Consider the following 19,391-nt stretch of genomic DNA (forward strand, 5'->3'; position numbering starts at 1 on the left):
ACCAGAAAAGCAGCATCCTCAATTTGAAGGATTGCACAAGGTTAGTTCTATAAAGTCCACCAAATGAATCCTATTTATGTAGCCTGTGTTGTCACCATCCTTTCTTCATTAGACACAACATATTGGGTTTTTTAAATCATTTCTTTCTCAGTTCTCTATTCAGGCCTACTCAAGCGACTGTTGGCCACGTCCGATCCATTCCTCAGTTCAACAAATATCATGTTAGTTCTAAAGTTCCCTCAGACCACTTGCAATTTTTTATAATTCTTCTGAGAATCACAGTTAGAAATACTTACAATTTTTATTCTGATCTTATTTTAAAAAGATTAGTCTCATAAATTGAAATCAAATCAGTTTTGAAGATATGAATGTTCTGCTAGTACTCACGTCAAGGAGTGCTCGCTCCTCTGCGTCTGGATGCATGTGTAACCCACATTTAGGGAGTGACGTAATGGATAGATTTCTCTCCCTTTTTCTTCCCTCTGATTTTTAACTGCCTTTCATAGAAATAATTTTTTTAACAAAAATATCGCTTTACTTTAGCATTTTTAATGCTCCCAAAATAAATACTGCTAGAAAATAAAATAGATATATTTATTAATAATGAAATATATATAGACAAACGCATTATGTCACTCCCTAAATGCCTGCAAGAGCCCAAGCTGAACCAGACGGAAGTCAGGAGCCTGGAATGCCACTTGGGTCTCCCAAGTGGGTGCCAGGGCCCAAGTACCTGGGCAATCTTCGGCTGCTTGTTTTTTTTTTTTTAAGGATTTATTTTTATAATTTTTTTTTTTTTGGAAAGGCGGATATACTGAGAGGAGAGACAGAGAGGAAGATCTTCCGTCCGATGATTCACTCCCCAAGTGAGCACAACGGCCGATGCTATGCCGATCCGAGCCAAGAGCCTCTTCCGGGTCTCCCACGTGGGTGCAGGTTCCCAAAGCCTTGGGCCGTCCTCGACTGCTTTCCCAGGCCACAGGCAGGGAGCTGGAAGGGAAGCGGGACAGCCGGGATAGAACCAGCGCTGATATGGGATCCCAGGCATGGAAGGCGAGGACCTTAACCACTTGCGCCACCGCGCCGGGCCCTGCTTGTTTTTTTTAAAGCAGGAAACTATATGTAAAGTAGATGCCAGTCAATGCCTCCATTTTATATAAATTGGGAGAGATTTTGAAATGCTAAGCATCATTGGCATATCTCTGTGTATACTGGTCTCCTTTTTTTCTGATTAAGTTATTTCATCATCGCTGCCCTGGAAAAATTGTTATAGAAATACATTTTCAAAATGTCCAAGCCATAGATTTTAATTTTCAAAGCTGATCTGCCACGGCACCAGCCTATGATAAAATCTAGAGAATTCATCACATAATATTTATGCCACAAACAATAGACCTGAATGAAAGCTGATGAAGGCATAAACAATCCCCACACTACCAGTTCAGTAACAATTCGCTCCGGAGGTAGTGAAAGAAATGCGGAAGGAAAAACATACAATATATGCTCATGAATCTCTGAGAAAGAGCTTTAAACTCTGCCTCCTGAATCCAACTCCTTAAAATTCAAGAAAATTAACTGCTAAAATTGCTGTAAATCTAAATGTAGCAGGCACATGGCATTTAAACTTGTTTGCACCCAACCTAGCTTGAGAGCAATCTAATAGAGATAACTGAGGACTAAGGCATGTCAGCAGAATAAAGTCACAAACTCCTTTCAGACAGCAGGTGAATTTACCCAGGGCATCAGGATATACAGAAAATATCTACGCCGGATCCAAACTTGCACTTTCCTCACCTTCATTGTCAAGTGCACCACATTACCCAACTACATTGATATAGGAATTAACGATGTGAGAATTGTACACATTGGTAGATACAAGGGCCATTAGCAGATATCAAAACGCAGATATCTCCTCATTCTGCAACTATAATATTCTATGGACCCTTGTTAAAACTTAGCCTCAAGCAAAGCAGCACCTTAAATTTATGAAAGTGAAGAAGCAACCAACAGAATGGGAGAAAATTTTTGCACACTACACAAGTGATAGGGGACTAATATCCAGCATTTACAAAGAGCTTCAGAAACCCAGGGACAGCAAAACAAAACAACCCTGTAACAAAATGGACGAAGGAAATGAACAGACATTTTTCAAAAGAATAGATTCAAATGGCTAACAGACATATGAAAAGATGCTCAGGTTCTGTAGCCATCAGAGAGATACAAATGAAAACCACATTGAGGTACCACCTAACCCCAGTGAGACTGGCCTACATTCGGAACTTAACTAACACCTGCTGGCATGGACGTGGGGAGAAAGGCACCCTTCTTCACTGCTGGTGGGAGTGTAGGCTAATACAACCACTGTGGAAATCAGTATGGAGAGTGCTAGGGAAATTGCAAATAAACCTGCCATATGACCCACCTATTCCATTCCTAGGAATATACCAAATAGAAGTGAAATCTGCATATGAGAAGGGGATCTGTAATCCTGTATTTGCAGCAGCACAATTTACAATAGCAAAGGCATGGAAACAATCCAGATGTGCGTCCAAAGAACAGTGGTTACAGAAACTGTGGTACATTTACTCCATGGAATATTATTCAGCTATTAAGAATGAAATTACTCTATTTACAACCAGGTGGTCACAACAAGAGACCATTATGCTCAGTGAAATGAGTCAATCACAGAAGAACAGATACCATATGTTCTCTCTTGTTTAAAGAAACCAACACGGAAAGTGTAACTTCAATAATCCAATCCATACTGTTTTTTGTTTGTTTGCTTTTTTGGCTATTTCGCATGTGTTTTGATGTTTTATATTTCAGTTTGGTTTATTCCAAATAATTTCTTTTCTCTTGTTGAATTCGTCACTGGCTCATGGATTATACGATGGTATCATTTTTCCCAAGAGACTTTTGGGTTTCCTTTTTGTCACCCATGTGTTGGTCACTCAGTGGCGCGTTTTTTTCCATGGTGCTATAATTTGTTGTAGTAGTTGTAGTTGTTGTTGTGGTTGTGACCTTGTTTCATGACTTCCCACTTATGGAAATGTATAGTGATGGAGTACTGGGGTCTATCAAATGCAGACATGGGAGTAAAATGGAACATGCATCCTTGCTTCCAGATGAAAAATGGATTCCCAATGAAACTGTTGGACATGTGTAGACAATGGGATGTTGGACTGACATTGTCTATACCAACAATGTTGGGGTCCACTTAAATAAGAGACTGATAGAATTATGATTCCTTATGAAGGACTACACTATTATAACAAAATGGGAAAATCTGACGGAGGATGGGAGTTTGGGGGAAAATCTCAGCCTATACGAAATTGTACCACATAATTCAAAATTCAAATAAAAATCTATTTTAAAATTTTATCAAGATTACCAGAAAATGCTTCATACTAAGTTTGTGTTTCCATTTGTTCTTCTTTTCCCAATTTGTTAGACAGCTTAGATTGCGGATTTCAGCTATTTCCTCTTTCATCTCACAAGTACTTACTACCATGTTTCTCTCTCAAGCGGCTTGCATTTTGGTGCAGCACATACAGCCACTGGCTGTGATGCTGGCATTTCATATAGGTGCTGGCCTAGGAAAGCAGCAAAAAATAGCCCAAGCACTTGAGCCACTGCCATCTGTGTGTAAGATCCAGATGAATCTCCTGACTTCTTAAAAAACACACCCTCTTCTAGGTCACATTTAGGGTGCTTCCCACACATTTTATATGATACATTATCATTATAATTCACTTCAGAATGCTACCTAATCCTTCTTGGGATTTCCTGCTTCACTCCATTGTTACTTATGCAAACACTGTTTGACCTTTGATCCTAAGAATCTAGTGTATTAATAAATTGATGAAGATTTTTTTAAAACATAATCCATGCAAATCCTAAGGTAGAACATTTAACCTTTACATATAAAACTTGTTGATTTGTGGCTTAAATTCCTTTTGCCTTGGCAACCTTGCTAGTATATTACATGTAATCATATGTATATATATATACATATATATATACTATCATATCAGTAATACTATAATTTTAACCTTCATATGCATTGAAAGAATTGAGAGGATAAAAAGAATTTATCGCTTCTGCTACTCTACCTGTACTCTCCTTCCAGTATCTCTCACTTCTCTTCATTCTGAAGAACCTATTTCACTGTCTGCTGTGGAACTCACGGCCTCCAATCCTTTGGTTTCATCACCTGAGAATGTCTTTATATCAGCTCCTTTGCTGAAGCACATTTTCACAGAATATTCTTTTATTTCAACACTTCAAGTGAATTGTTATTGGTCTGTGGGTTCCATGGTTTCTGATGAGAAGTCCGCATAAATATTCCTTATTATTTACATGCACAAACATATACCTATATATGTATGTAAAACATGTGATTTGTCACTTTCTAAATGGTTTTCTTTGGCAGTTTTATTATATTATTGAATAACTATATATGAGTTTATCTTGTTTGTGTTTCTTGAGAATATTGGATTGCTCTGCCAGTGCATTTGGGAAACGTCCAGGCATTCTTCTGATTTTCTTCTTGGATCATTTCTTTGTTGCCTCTCATGTTCTGATTCCAGAATTAAAAATGTCAGACCTCTTGATATTGTACTACAGATCCCAGGTTCTGTAGAGGTTTTTCTTGATTTTTTTGTTTTGTTTTTTTTCAGAAAGGATCATTTCTATGATCTACTTTTGCATGTACTAATGCTTTCATGTGCTACTCCCATCCTAGTTTGGAGCCCATTTAGCGAATTTTCATCACTAATTTTATTTTCTGGTTCAAACACTTCCATTTTATTCTTTATATGGTTTCTTCTGTCTCTGATAATAGAACACGGTTATAATAGCTACTCTAAAATCCTTCATAACTCTAACATCTGTCCCTTCCTAGGGTTGGCAGCTGCTGATTTTCTTTCCCAGGAAAAAATGTGTCACATTTTCATTGTTTTTCATATGCTAAGTAATTTCAGGTTGCACCTGAACATTTTGAATGTTGTGCTGTGAGACTGAATCCTGTTAAAATTCCTCTGGGAAAAAATGCTCTGGTTTTGCTGCTAAGTGGTAAGACCTGACAGACTCACACCACAAGTTCTGCCTTGCCTTTTCAAATGTGACTCCAACATCAGCTCCGTTTTTCAACCTCACCGTGCTCCTTTGGGTCCATCCGGGGACATGTGTGATGGTTTATATCACATGTCAGTTCTCAAAGATGTGGCCACGTAGTTTTAGGCATATTCTACACATTCATGATAATACAATAAATTCTGTTTATACAGACTTAGGGGATCTTCCTTCTAGAATTTCCCTTAATTCTCTGGTTCGCCAAATCACAACCTCTTCTTTTTCATACTGATTCCCCTAACTTAAAAGCCTCAACTCCTCTCTGAGTTCTAGCCATCCGCACCGCCTTCAGGAAAACACAGCAGAAAAAGCACAGCAATAGCAGAGATCTCGTGCATTATCTTTGCCACAGGGACCTTTTATCCATGTTTTTCCAAAGTGAACTGGCTTTCCACGTACATGTAGATTATTGTCACCGGCACTGCCACGCCCACAGCAGCAGGCCTGCTCTATGTCTGGGGCTGTTCTTCTGGTAGTTGACTACTGAAACCCTGATTCTTACACACTAAGTGACAGAAGGAGTGCTTCGCTTGGTCCTCTTTAACAGAAAGAAGTGAGTCTCATTTGTCTTGTCTCCTCATTGTGCAGTTTCATCACTGAGACAACCTCTAGGTCAAACCCCGGTGACAAAAGATGGTTAGGGACCAGAAACTCACCTGTTGTGTTGGTAGTTGACTTCAATCCCCATTTTTTCCTGCTGATGTTTGCTTTTATGAGTTCTCAAGTAGTTTTGTTTTATACTCTTTCAAGAGTTGTTAAGCGTAGTCAGTGGAACGGATGGCTCATCATGAATTTACACTATCTTGGCCGGCATTGGAAACCCATGTGATAGATTCTTAGAAATAAATTATAATGAGCCTACCTTGACCCAAAATTTCCATTTTTACAATATTTCCAGATGACTGGCAGGCATGTTAAAATATGGGATGATCTGAACTAAATGACAGGAACATCATTTATTTAAGAAAGCATTCATTCATTCAAGAACACTCCTGGAATTTGAGAAGATTCATATTTGGTCCCTCCAAATTCAAAAACAATTATAATATGATCTCACAAATGCATATGTGCTAAATTTAAAAAAAAAACTTATACTTCAGTGTGAAGAGGCATAAAATTATAAATAAAATAGCTCACCATATGAAAATGGTAGATAAAACAGAGTCAAGACACCCGATTAAGTGTTCATGAAATCATAAGAAAAATTATCATGACTATAAAGTAACACTGAGAAATATCAGTAATAAAAATGTTTAACTGAATGACTCAGCCTATAGTACAGTGGTTTAAGCCGCAACTTGCAACTCTGGCATCTCATGTAAGCACTGCTTTAAGTCACAGCTACCACACTGTGACTCCAGCTTCCTGCTAATTTGTCTTTTAAATCAGCACAGAATGGCCCAAATATTTTAGCCCTAGCACCCACAGAGGCAACACGGATGAAATTCTACGCTCATGGCTTCTCTGCCAGTCACAATTCTGCCTGCTGCTACCTTGGCCATTACAGCCACGGGAAGTAAACCAGTAGATGGAAGATACTCTGTTTTTCTCTCTTCCTTCTCTTCCCTCCTCTTCTCTTCCCTCCTTTCCTCTCCTCTCCTCCCCTCTCCTTCTCTCTCTCTCTAATCAATAAATTTCTGTGACAGCATTGTGGAGTGCTGAGTAAACCTGCCATCTACGCAGCTAGCATCCCTATGTGCACCAATTTGTGTCCCAGTTGCTCCTCTTCCAACCCAGTTCCACGCTAATGGTCTTCAAAGAGCAACAGAAAAAGTCCCAAGTGTTTGGGATCTAGCTACCCACGTGGAAGACCTACATACTCCATTTCTTATCCCTCTCTCTGTAACTGCCTTTCAAATAAGTGAATCTTTAACAAATAATAAGCCTAAGTGAAACTCATATTGCCTTTGTTATAAATTATAAAGTGTGTTGTAAAAAATAATCCCCTCAGAAAAGAGCAACCAGAATAGCAAACCAAGACAGAACAGCTGCACAGGCGGGAGAAATCTAGCCAAGTCAGGATGCAGACGACCCTATTTGGTTTCCTAAAACCTATTTTCCCTTTCCCTTCTCAGGACCAATCCAGCGATCTTTTTAGCTCTTGCCGGTATATATGAGTTGATAATCATAAGGATTCTAAACTCAATCGAAACTCAGAAGACAGTGAACTACTAGAAAGCAAAAGATTGCTAAATTTATACGGAAGATATAACTCTAATATTTCCTCCATTGGCACATTTCAACTAGTGATACTCTTGTCTGTAGTCCAGTCAGTTAGGAACCAAAATCATTAGAAGCAGCAAAGCTTGCTAAGTGTGGATCTAAAGAAGATACAATAACAGGAAACAATTAAGTTACAGGAGTATTTTCCTGCAGGTAGCAGCGTTTTGTCCTGAATAGGGGTGAACTTCAGAAAACACTAAGTTCTTCTGTTATCATGACAATATATTATTTTAGGGACACCCCCAATAATTACAGCTTTCACTCATATTTCCATAGCTGACCAGCTACCATTTATTATCGTTTTCTATGTTAATGTATAGGCTCTTATTATTTACTGTGACATTCAGGTTGCAAGAGAAGTTAAAGGTGAAAGCCCAAAATAATGTTATACATGTTAACATCAAATTTTCATTATTATAAGATAATTCACAATTATTTGCTGAATTTGAGGAAGAACAAAGTTTTTTTTTCTTTAAGTTTGTATCTGCTAGTTTGTATTACGAGTGTCTATGCCATAATGCATTGTTTTACAATCTCTGCTTTCAATTACTGTAATATACTTCCTGATTTTTTTTTCAGTTTCCATAGCTGTGAGTTTGTGTTTGTTTGTTTTGTTTCGTAGTTTACATTTGAGTCTTTATAGCACACTGCATTTATATTCTTGCATTCTTTTCATCAGATTCTGACATCTTCAAATATATAAAGTGAAACTAGCAGAAAAGGGCTGCTGAGTGGGTCTGTGCATCCCCTGGGAAGTAGTCAGTTGTACAGGGTCAAAAGGGCGCTTTGGTAAAGTTGCAGATTTAACTCTACTACAAGGTCTTTTATGCTGTTTTCATAATACAGTCTGGTGTTCAAGTTGTGTAACCATTCTATCATTACATCGTCATTTAGAGATCACTGTTCTGATTAACTGCACTGATTTCTTCTTTCCTAAAATTCCCTCAACAGGGTTGGGCCAGGTGAAAGCCAGGGCCTCTGTCTGGGTCTCCCACTTAAGTGGCATGAACCTTACTGATTGTATTGTCATCTGAGGCCTCCCACCGTGAGCATTAGCAGGCCTGGAGCAGAGGAGCTAGCATGAGAAACAAGTGCTGCAATATACAACATAGGTAAGCCAAGTGGTAACTTACTTAGTATGCCAAACATCCACCCCAACCATATTGATTTTATAGCTTAGTTTTAGAGAGTGATCTTATTATTCTTGCTTAAAAGCTCAAGCAGGATAAGGGGGGCAGCATTGTAGAACATCTGGTAAAGCTTGCAAAGCCAGCATCCCAGCAGGGTGCCACCTGGAGCCCTGGCTGCTCCACTTATAATCCAGATGCTTTCTAGCGACTGGGACAATAGCAGAAGATGGCCACGTGCTTGGGCCCCTTGTACTCAATGGGAGAGCCAGAAGAAGATCCTGGCTTTGGACTGGCCCAATCCTGCTGTTGCAGCCACCTGGGAAGTGAACCAGCAAACAGAATCTCTCTCTCTCTCTTTCTCTCTCTCTCTTTTACTCTGTAACTCTGGATTTCAAATAAATAAGTAATTTCTTATTACAACAAAAAAATTAAAATTATAGAGAACATACAGTTATCATATTCCCTATACCAATAACAGCATAACGCAAATTAGTTTAAAGGAACTTAGTTTTAACATCTACTTAATTGAGCAAACAGATCTTGATAATGCAATAGACATAAATTGTTTATGTGATGACAGTTTAAGGAACTATATTATTAATTATTAATTTGTAGATAAATTCTCCCTTAATAATGTTACCTTACCCTGTTCAGATTACTGATTCTATGTAGGCATATTTAAAATTTGATAGCCAGATAAACAAATTAGTTGTTTGGTAATGATAGCTTTTATAAAGAAAAACATAATCTGCAAGCGTAGTAAAACTCCTTTCTTGACCTCAAATAAACTCCAATGAACACGAAAGCAGACATTGCTAAGAGAACAATGACTCGCATCTAACATTCGAGCAATCCTTTGGTACTAGATTTGAAAAGCTCATCTAATTAGGACAATTGGGTCAAGTATAGCACAAACATGACCAAATTTGGCATTACATCCCCATATGGGCCATGTCCCTAGATTAAACCCTAAAGCCTCTAGCTATCTGGCAAGTGAGAGGCTCCAGAACAAACCAAGAGAAAGGGAACCTATAGCCCATCCCATCTCCTTCACCCAAGGACCCCCCCAAATGCAAAGACAGTAGTCTGACTGTTTTGACTGTTAACCTTATACATAATGATAAAACACATAATCCAAGAAACATTCGGCTAAAACACTGTAACTAAAAGAAAAACAGGATTCTTGCTGTGAGAGAACTTTCTGCTTAACATCAAAATGAAATTCCCAACCACTCCAACTTAAGTCTAAAATATTTCTTAACCTTTCCATTTTTTTGAGAGCTCCAAAGTACTTGAAAAAATATGTCACTGTAAGGAGAAGCACCACAAATGAGAACTTGATCTATATTAGGATGAACATACTGAATAAATCTCAGAGAAAAAAATTTCAATTCAACATAGACAGTAAAAACTAACTAATGTTTCTGTCTTATCAAAAGAAAAATATTTGCCTATTACTATCACTTTCTATTTATATATTCCCAAAATATTAATCATGTCTTTGTAAAAAAATACATACCATTATGTTAATATAAATTGTTAAATATACATAATGGCTATCTTCCATAAATAAAGCAAATGTTACATTTTGCTGTATTTTCTCATATATGCTAAGGTTGCAAAGCTACTTTAATATAAATTAATAACTATGTAAAAAATTTATATGTACATTTCTCTCCATTCCACTGTGAAAACTAAAATGGTAAGCCAACTTGTTCTTACTTAAAAGATGAGTATGTATGTATATGTAGACATGTATACATATATCCTCATTCTTTTAAAAATACTACTTAAGAGTAAAATCTCTGGGACGAACTGATGCTTGGCAGAGTGGTTAAGATGCTGCGTGGGCAATGCACGCATCCCATATCAGAGTGCTAAGATTTGATTCCTGACTCCAGCTAGTACTAATGGCTGCTCTGGGAGGCGCAGGTGATGGATCAACTCCTAGGCTCCCTGCCACCCACGTGGGAGGCCCACATGGAGTTCGAGGCTCCTGGTTGGTGCTGTCCCACCAGCCCCAAGCATTTGTGGAGTGAACCAGCAGGGGAAAAACTCTGTCTCTGTCTCTCTTTGCCTTTCCAATCAACAAAAATGAAGGGGAAAAGAAAAATCGGAAATTTCACTAAACATACATATATGTGTGCATATATGTGTTTAATATATAATAAATATTTCTTATAAGTGTCCTAATAGGAGTAATCAGACTAAATATTCAAATGATTCATCAGAAGTTTTCATTTGACTAAATTGTGGACAACTTCATCAAAAAATTATAAAAATGGCAGCATATTATTAGAGAAAAAGAACATAAAAATTGTTTCAGTTGTATCTTAAATCACTAATTACACTTAGCCAGATATGCTTTACCAAAAAATGACCTATTTTAACTTGTTCAAATGTTTGGGGGAAATTTTGCATTAAAAAGTGATGTTGCATTACTTCACTTCCATTGTGTCACAAATTGCCACAAATGGAATAGCTTAAGATGTCCCAAATATTATCTCAGTTGCTGTGGGTCAGCATGTTCAAAGTGAGTCCTCTACTCACCTTCTCATAAAGCTGAAATCTAGGTGTCACACAGTTGCATTTCCATTTGTAAGGTCTTACAGGAAAAAGATCCATCCCCAAGTTCTTTTAAACTGCTGGCAGAATTCATTCCCTTGGGGTTGAGGATCAATATCCTCAATGTTTTGATAGCTGTTGACCAAGTATGTTCACAGAACCAAAGAGTTGCGCTCAGCTCTTTGGAAAAATTGATAAGATTATCCAGATTATGAAGTGTATAGACCTTGTAGAATGGTTAGATCTTATTAGCAAATTCACAGTGTCATATAAGCATGATTTTTGTGGTGATATCATTTAACATTCACCTGTTGCATTTTTCAAGAATGCAATGTGTCACTATATTTTTAAGATTCATTTATTTTTATTGCAAAGTCAGATATATAGAGAGAGGAAGAGAGACAGAGAGGAAGATCTTCCGTCCGACAATTCACTCCCCAAGTGGCCGCAAAAGCCGGAGCTGGACCGCTCTGAAGCCAGGAGCATGGAGCCTCTTCCGGGTTTTTCAGTGGGTGTAGGGTCCCAAGGCTTTGGAGCTGAATGGGAAGCAGGACCTCTGGAATTAGAATCAGCACCCATATGGGACCTCCGGCATTAAAGGTGAGGTTACCGTGCCAGGCCCACAATGTGTCATTAACTATGGTCACCATGCTTTACAGCTGATTGCTTGAAATTCTTCCTCCTATATAATGTGCTCACATACCTGTGTTAGATATCTTCCTCATTCCCTTCTAACTACTCCAGCTTCTGGAATCCATCATTTTCTTCTCTATATAAAATTACCTTTTTTCTCGAGATCCTACTTACAAATAAGATCATACAGTATGTGTCTTTCTGGGTCTGGTTCATCCCAGTATAACAGCGTCCTCCAGACTCATGCATATATTCTATTGCATATGCATATATGACACATGATTTCATCAAATATAAAATCTAAAATGGATTAAAAATCCAAATGTATTTTCTGAGACTGAAAAATCATTAGAAGAAAACCTAAGATTTCTTTATATGATGTCAAAAGAACAAAAAGCAAAAATAGACAAATAGGATTACACAAATTAAAAAAAAGTGAAAAAATAATCTGTAGAATGGGATAAAATATTTGCACACCATTTGACAAGAGTTATATTCAAAATATATATGAAGTTCAAACAACTCAATATCAGGAAACCAACTGAATTTAAAGGAAAAAAGAATGTATAGATATTTCCCAAAAGAAGACATACTAATGGTCAACAAAGAGGTTACAAGAATGAACCATAATCTTAATTAGCAAGATACAAGTTAAAAATCAATGAGATACACCACTGCAATTCCTGTTAAAAGGACTATTCTCAAAAAAGACAAATGATAAAAGTGACAAAGATGTAAAGCAAATGGAGCCTTTCCACGCTGTCGGAAGGAATGTAAAGTGGTACAGCCACTGAGTAAAAGGGAAAGCTAGGTCTCCCTGATACTAAGAACAGAATTAACATATGATCCAACGCTCCCACTAACTCTATAGTCGAAGGAAGTGAAGTCAGTATGTCAAAGACTCACCTGCATTATCAACTCTATCGTAGCACTCTTTACAATACCCAAGACAAGAAGTTAAATCCATCTCAGGAAACGGAAACCTTCCTCTGCCTTGAAGTGAAAATATGTCAAGCTTCGGATCAATCTCACCTCCTTTCCTGGTGCCAACCAGGGAAAACAACAAACTCCACGCTTTTATGAGGCTGTGACTGAATCTGAATTATAAGAGACTGATGTGACTCAATGTGAAAGTCCTCATCCTTAAAGTCATACCCTCCAAGTTACATCCTTAAGGGGTAATGTACTCATGAGACTGAGCTCAAACCAACAGGTTCCAACCACACTCAGAAGGAAGGAGAATGACACAACGATGAAAGCTATTTGCAAAATTCTACCTGGTACATTGCACAAAAATGTGTACGTAGGGAAGACCCTTAATGGTAAAGATAGATAGAAGGCTAGAAAATCAAAGAAGTTTGAGCGAGAAAAACCTGGGAGTAAGATTTAGAATGTTGCTTTAAAGCAATAATCACATGTTGAAGAAATATTTTAACTATTCACTTTGAATAGGTCTGTGTTTCAGTAAGCTTGTGGAACGATTTTTCTAATGGAATGATTTTGTAGTTTCTGACAAGGCTACAGCTAAGAGATCAACAGTTATCTCTCTACAGGTGTAAAAGAATTAAAAAAGAGCACCTAAACATTATACTACGATTTGATCTCTAGTCCTTTTAAGTGCCTTCAGATCTATTCTTATTTAACAGAATATTTTTTCTATAATACTGAAATTAATGAAGTTTGAGATTTAGATAGCAGGATTCAATCACTCAGTAACATAAAGACATTAAGTTATATTGATATAAATCTTGATAACTTGATTTTATTACCCGTATATCATTTCCGACAATACACTGAGTAGAAAGAAGTACTTATCTTTTTATTTTAGGCTTTGCTCCCCTGATCTACACTCTGGCAGATTCATAAGCCTCTGAGAAACACCAACTCTAACCATAGAACTAACTAAATCACGACATCCATGCTAGCTGCCATTTCCTACAAAACGAAGCCTGGTTTCCATGGCTTCCCTAATTTTACCCAAGGATACTTTCTCAAACCTCATTGCTCAATGTATCTTACACTTCGGATGTTCTAGACTGTTCATTATGGCTTTGATGAAATGTTCTGTCTTCTGGAATAAGCATCAGATGTGTATAAAGATTTTATAGATGCTATAAATCTGTACAATGAAAGCATTATTTTATTTTTGTGCTTATTGATACCAAAATATGTCCCCTAGAAATGAGGGGTTACTATTTAAGTATAAGGCCATAGCCACAGTATTTCACATTGAGACAGCAGTGTACAGTGGACTAGAATGATTGTCTTCAAATTGATATATACACATCTCCTTTATAACACGAGATAACCTATCACAGTAAAGAAGAAAATACCAAAAGTGGATTTATACTCATTTTAACCTCAGGCCTGTATATTTATATTTTAATATGCTTTGGAATATACTAAGAATTGGTACAGAGACAAATACTCATAAATTACAATATTGTGGGAATGTTTACTTTTTTTTAAGCAACTGAAGTACATTTAATTAAGTTTGGCAATAAGTGATTTAACACAAGTATTTGGAATTCAACTGAAAGATTCGTCTCCCCAAGTGGTGTGAATTTTTAAATTCATTTTTGCTTAAGCCACAATTTTCACATTTGTACGAAAATGTTAATTGCATGGGATTATTGTGAAGATTAAACAGGGTATTTTCCATAAAGTGCAAATAAGTCTAATTAACCTATAGAAAGAAGTTGATAAATGTCAGACATTAATATAATATTACTATAAATTACATTCAACACTTGCAGTGCTTAAAATGAGTATGCTCATTGGAAAGCTTTAGATGAAAAACAGAGTTGTCAGTTGCTTCTCTTTAAGCAACACTCACTCCAGTGCAATGGCTTTGGACAACAATTAGGCAATTACTCAAAATTCACAAATGCAAATGTCCAAATACCATATGATGCAGCAACCCCACTTATGGGTGTAGAGACAAGTCAAAACGAATTAGAAGTGGAGTCTCAGGGAGTTATTTCTACACCCATTTTGATACCACATGTTTCACAACAACCCAGAGGTGGGAACAACCTAAATAATCACCCACAGAAAATGGAAAAACGAAATGTGGCAGATACACATAATGCAATAATACTCATCTTTTAAAAGGGAAGAAGCCCTATCATCTATTTCAATATAATCGAATCTTGAGACATTAAGCTGAGCGATATGACAAACACTTCTGGTTGTCTTGGGTGGAAACACCCACTAGAAAACATAAAATACTGAGCTGGACACATAAGCAGCAAAAATCACCAGAACACAGACACAAATGAAGTTATGCACATAGTGCAATACAATAACTCAAGATAAATATAAAGTCAAGCAAGGAAATTAAATATACCTTAAAGTAATGACTTGATTTGAGGAATAAAGAAGTAAAAATTCATGAAATTAGGAAAAACAGGCCTGCGTTCAAATTTTACAAAGCACATACAATATCCACAAGTGTTCAGGAAAAGAATGTAATAACGAATTCACACTTGGTATTAACTTTCCCTTCAGGACACACCAAAGGGCAAACCCTCTGCGGTGCAAACACACTGACAGAACACAGCACAGTCACCCTTCTTTGGAAAAAGCGATGGTCGTCAGTAATTAGAGCTAATCAAATAAGACATTCAGAGTAAAGAAAACCAGACGAAAGAACAGATGATAAGCATTTAGATAGGAACGAAGGAAAAGCAATAAGGAGAACCAATTTGTAAATTTAAGCATAAATATCAAAAGCATTGACAATACAAAAATCATTGTGATAAATAATAGACATAATACATAATGAATGTATTTTAATATTGAGCCATGAACCAGGAGCTAAAAACAAGAGTGGGCAAAAGTGATCTGCTTACTCCTCATTTGTCATTGCAAAGTCCATGATATTATATGAAACTAAAGCTTGTCATAGGAGAAAAGTACATGTAATTCAATCTCGTAAGGTCTTTAATCTTTTTCATTGACTTCAGGAATAAATAACATTTATAAGAAACAGTTATGTATTAGCAATGTTGGATGTGTGTTTTTTTTTTTTTTATTTTGCTGCATCTTGGTGATACTATATTTAGTTCTTAATATATGACTTTCATTTTAGTTTTGGGAAATGACTTGTCCCTACCCACATGTAACTATTCAACATTAATCATCTCTTGCTGTATATGTCTAAAGAGACATCTAAAAAGACGATTATGTCTAGTTAGGATATTTGGTAGGACTTGCTAAAATTATTTTTCTTTTTAAAAAATTGAAATGAAATAGAAAGATTTATTTTATTTTTATTATAATTTTTATTGGAAAGTCAGATACACAGAGGGGAGGAGAGACAGAGAGAAAGATCTTCCATCTGCTGATTTTCTCCCCAAGTGGCCACAATGGCCAGTGCTGTGCCAATCCTAAACCAGGAGCCCAGAGCCTCTTCTGGGTCTTCCACATCGGTGCAGGGTCCCAAGGCCTTGGCCCATCATAGACTGCTTTCCCCAGGCCACAAGCAGAGAGCTGGATGGGAAGTGGGGCTGTCAGGCTTAGAACCGGTGCCCATATAGGATAATGGTGCATGCAAGGCAAGGACTTTAGCAGCTAGGCTACTGTGCTGGGCCCTCATTTCAATTTTAAAGTAAGGAGAATATTCCCATTTTTCAAGGCATTTTCATTTTTATAAAAATGGACTCTATAGAATAAATGTCTGAATATTTACATATGTATCTTATATTTTAACTCTGTACTGTAGTATAATTGTGAATCCTGTAACATATGCTACCAAGTAATGTATCATGATATGTATGGTTATAACTTAAAATGACATATTTCAACCTTATGTGTCAGGCACATGATACATATGCCATAATCTTTACTGGATGTGTATTTACCTATTACTGTATTTTTTTTTTACATATATTAGTGCATATCATTGAAATTGTATGTTATTCCTATGAAAACCTACTTAACTAGCATTATTTTAACTTTTAAAAAGAGGTATTTGCATATTTAATAAGAAACTTTACCTACTTAATAGCTCCAGTAAATGCTCCAGACCTAGGATATAAATCACACTTCAAAAGTCTACATAAACTCTCGGGGGACCTGGCACGATGGCTCAATTGGCTAATCCTCCCCTTTCAAGTACCGGGATCCCATATGAGCAATGGTACATGTCCCAACAGCCCTGCTTCCCATCCAGATTCCTGCTTGTGGCCTAAAAAAGCAGTAAAGGATGGCCCAAAGCATTGGGACCCTGCACCCATGTGGGAGACCTGGCAGAAGTTTCTGGTTCCTGGCTTTAGAGCAGTTCAGCTCTGGCCATTGCTGCCACTTGGGGAGTGAACTAGCGAATGGAAGATCTTTCTATCTCTCCTTCTCTCTGAAAATCTGCCTTTCCAATAAGAATAAATAAAAGAAAAAACGTCTACACTCTGTCCACTATGTCACGCCTCTTGTCACTGATGCTATAAATGAGGTTTATTTTGTTATCAATGAATCAAAAAGAGAGAGAGAGAGACTAAGGACTAATATCCCATATGGAGACACTGATTCTGTCCCAGCTTCTTTACTTTTGATCCAGCTCCCTGGTAATGGCCCTGGAAAGCAGTGGGGGACGGCAAAGCCCTTGGGCTCTTGCACCCACGTGGGAGCCTGGGAAGAAGCTCATGGCCCTCAGCTTTGGATCAGCTCAGCTCCGGTCATTTTGTCTTCTTGGGAAGTGAACCAGCAGACGGCAGACCTCTCTGTCTCTGTCTCTTTCTCCTTCTGTAAAAAAATCTGCCTTTCATATAATAATATAGTTTTTAAAAAGCTATTTAGAACAAGTATTTACGATCTTGACAAAGGATCGAGATGCTTGAGGTTGTGCTGTTTTATTCCTATTTCTGCTTCATCCTTTTCTTCCATTCCAGATAATAAGAAAGAAAAACTCTTTCTCAGCAAGTTTATAGAAGCACTGCGTCTCGTCTTCTATCCCCACTTCACTCCCACTGTCATTGCAGATGAACCAGTGGAAAAGTCAAGAACTGCTCTCTTAGGAAATAAGGATGAGGTAGTCTTCCTATACTGAAAAGTCTAACTTCCTCCTTGCATCCAGAGGAATTTGCTCTTTGTATTAATACACAGATTAGAATGGCCATTATTGCCTGAGTGTGTGCATAGTAATCCTGCTAACAAATTGTCATGTTTAAAAAAACGCATTCATCTAAGAAAGGAAAGAATAAGGGGTTGTGGCAGAGAAGAAAGTCTCCCATTTGCTGGTTCACTCCTCAATTGACGACAGCCCAGCACAAGTTCTAAGGCAGGAAATGGAACCTGGATTGAAGTTCCCTTCAAGGATAGCAGGAACTCCATTGTGTCAACCATCCCCTGCATTAGCAGGAAGCTACTCACTCCGAGAGTGTCCTGACCACTGGCCTTGCCACAAAGTCCTAAATTCAATCTTTTCTATTTATTCCTCCCAATTTCATAAGAAACCACTCATGTCAACCACATTGCTAACACTCATGCGTGGCTTTTGTTTGACCCCAAAAGGCAGTGCCATAAAGATGCCCAGATTGTAATAGAACAAAATTGCACTGGCTATCAATAGCAACACCCACCGTGGATGGAAAAGAGATAGGGGCACTTTAATGTCCACCTTAGTGTCTGTATTATCTCTATCACAGATACAAAGTATCATGACGGGTTGGTTTGTTTTCCGAAACTTGTAGCAAATTCCTGACAAGAGAGCATGGTCTAGTGTAAGTAAACCTCAGGCAGAAAGCTATATACCAGGTGGAAATGGGTACAATCCCCTAGCAAGCATAATTTCCTTCAGCCTGACGTAGCAAAAAATGATTTTTAAAAACATAATCCCAAGAAGCCGCTGAACTTATCTGGACAATAAGATGCTGGACTCTAGGCTAGGTATATGCTTGCAATGAAGGAATCTCAACTGAACTTGAACTGTGGTTATGCAGCAAGGGGGAGGAATCCACCATGGGGGGAGTGTTGTGGGAGGGGTGGGGGAAATCCCAGTGCCTATAAAACTGTATCACATAATACAATGTTATTAACAATAAAAAAAAAGAAAGAAAAACATAATGAAGCAACAAAACACTAACCATTTATAAATGAATCCATGAATATTCATTCTAATCACAATATAGTAATTAATTATCGGTGTGAACAGCAAGAACAATATGAAATCTGAGCTTGCAGATTACAGAACTGAATGACTCATCAGCTTTAAGTGATGTAATTCAAGATTACACATATTTCTTTCTTGGCGAAAAGTCACCTTACGTTTTTTAGTGGGACAAATGTTAGAAAAAATATGCACAGAAGGCAAAATCTAGGCCTTAGAGTCAGTTCCTATAAATATAGGTCAAGAAAAGGACTGGTCACATTTCATGACTTCAATATCTCAATATTCATTACTGTGTTTAAGACTGAAAGCTCAAAAATAGGAGAGGACCTTAGCTTTTATACAGCAAAGTGTTTTTTTTAATCACAATGTTTTTTAAATATTTTTAAAATTTAGTATTTTTAAAATAAATTTAAAAATATTTTAAGATATCATGAGTACATAATACTATGATAATGTACTCATCATATTACTAGCAGACAGCTTTAATTAGTTTTCTGGTTATTTTCTATAATGACCATTCAACATCAAGCTGCAGACTGTATATTAGCAATTTAAATTATTAAGTGTGATGTTTTCAACTAACCAAAAAGCAAAATGTC

General features: G+C 37.2%; 1 protein-coding gene across 6 annotated transcripts in view; it reads right to left on the bottom strand.

Moving 5' to 3' along the window:
• Positions 1-19,391, bottom strand: part of NOL4 (nucleolar protein 4) — a 264,078-nt gene that overhangs the window by 240,634 nt on the left and 4,053 nt on the right. Inside the window, exon 2 of one of the 6 annotated variants that reach the window (XM_040984707.1) lies at positions 1,332-1,340. The exons of the other annotated variants lie outside the window; for them this stretch is intronic. Within the exon in view, the coding sequence (XP_040840641.1) occupies positions 1,332-1,340 (9 nt within the window). The remainder of the gene's footprint in view (positions 1-1,331; positions 1,341-19,391) is intronic. 6 annotated transcript variants of the gene reach the window in all.

Source organism: Ochotona curzoniae, unplaced genomic scaffold, assembly GCF_017591425.1.
Source record: "Ochotona curzoniae isolate NIBS_2020 unplaced genomic scaffold, NIBS_Ocur_1.0 contig_43, whole genome shotgun sequence".
Lineage (NCBI taxonomy): Eukaryota > Metazoa > Chordata > Mammalia > Lagomorpha > Ochotonidae > Ochotona > Ochotona curzoniae.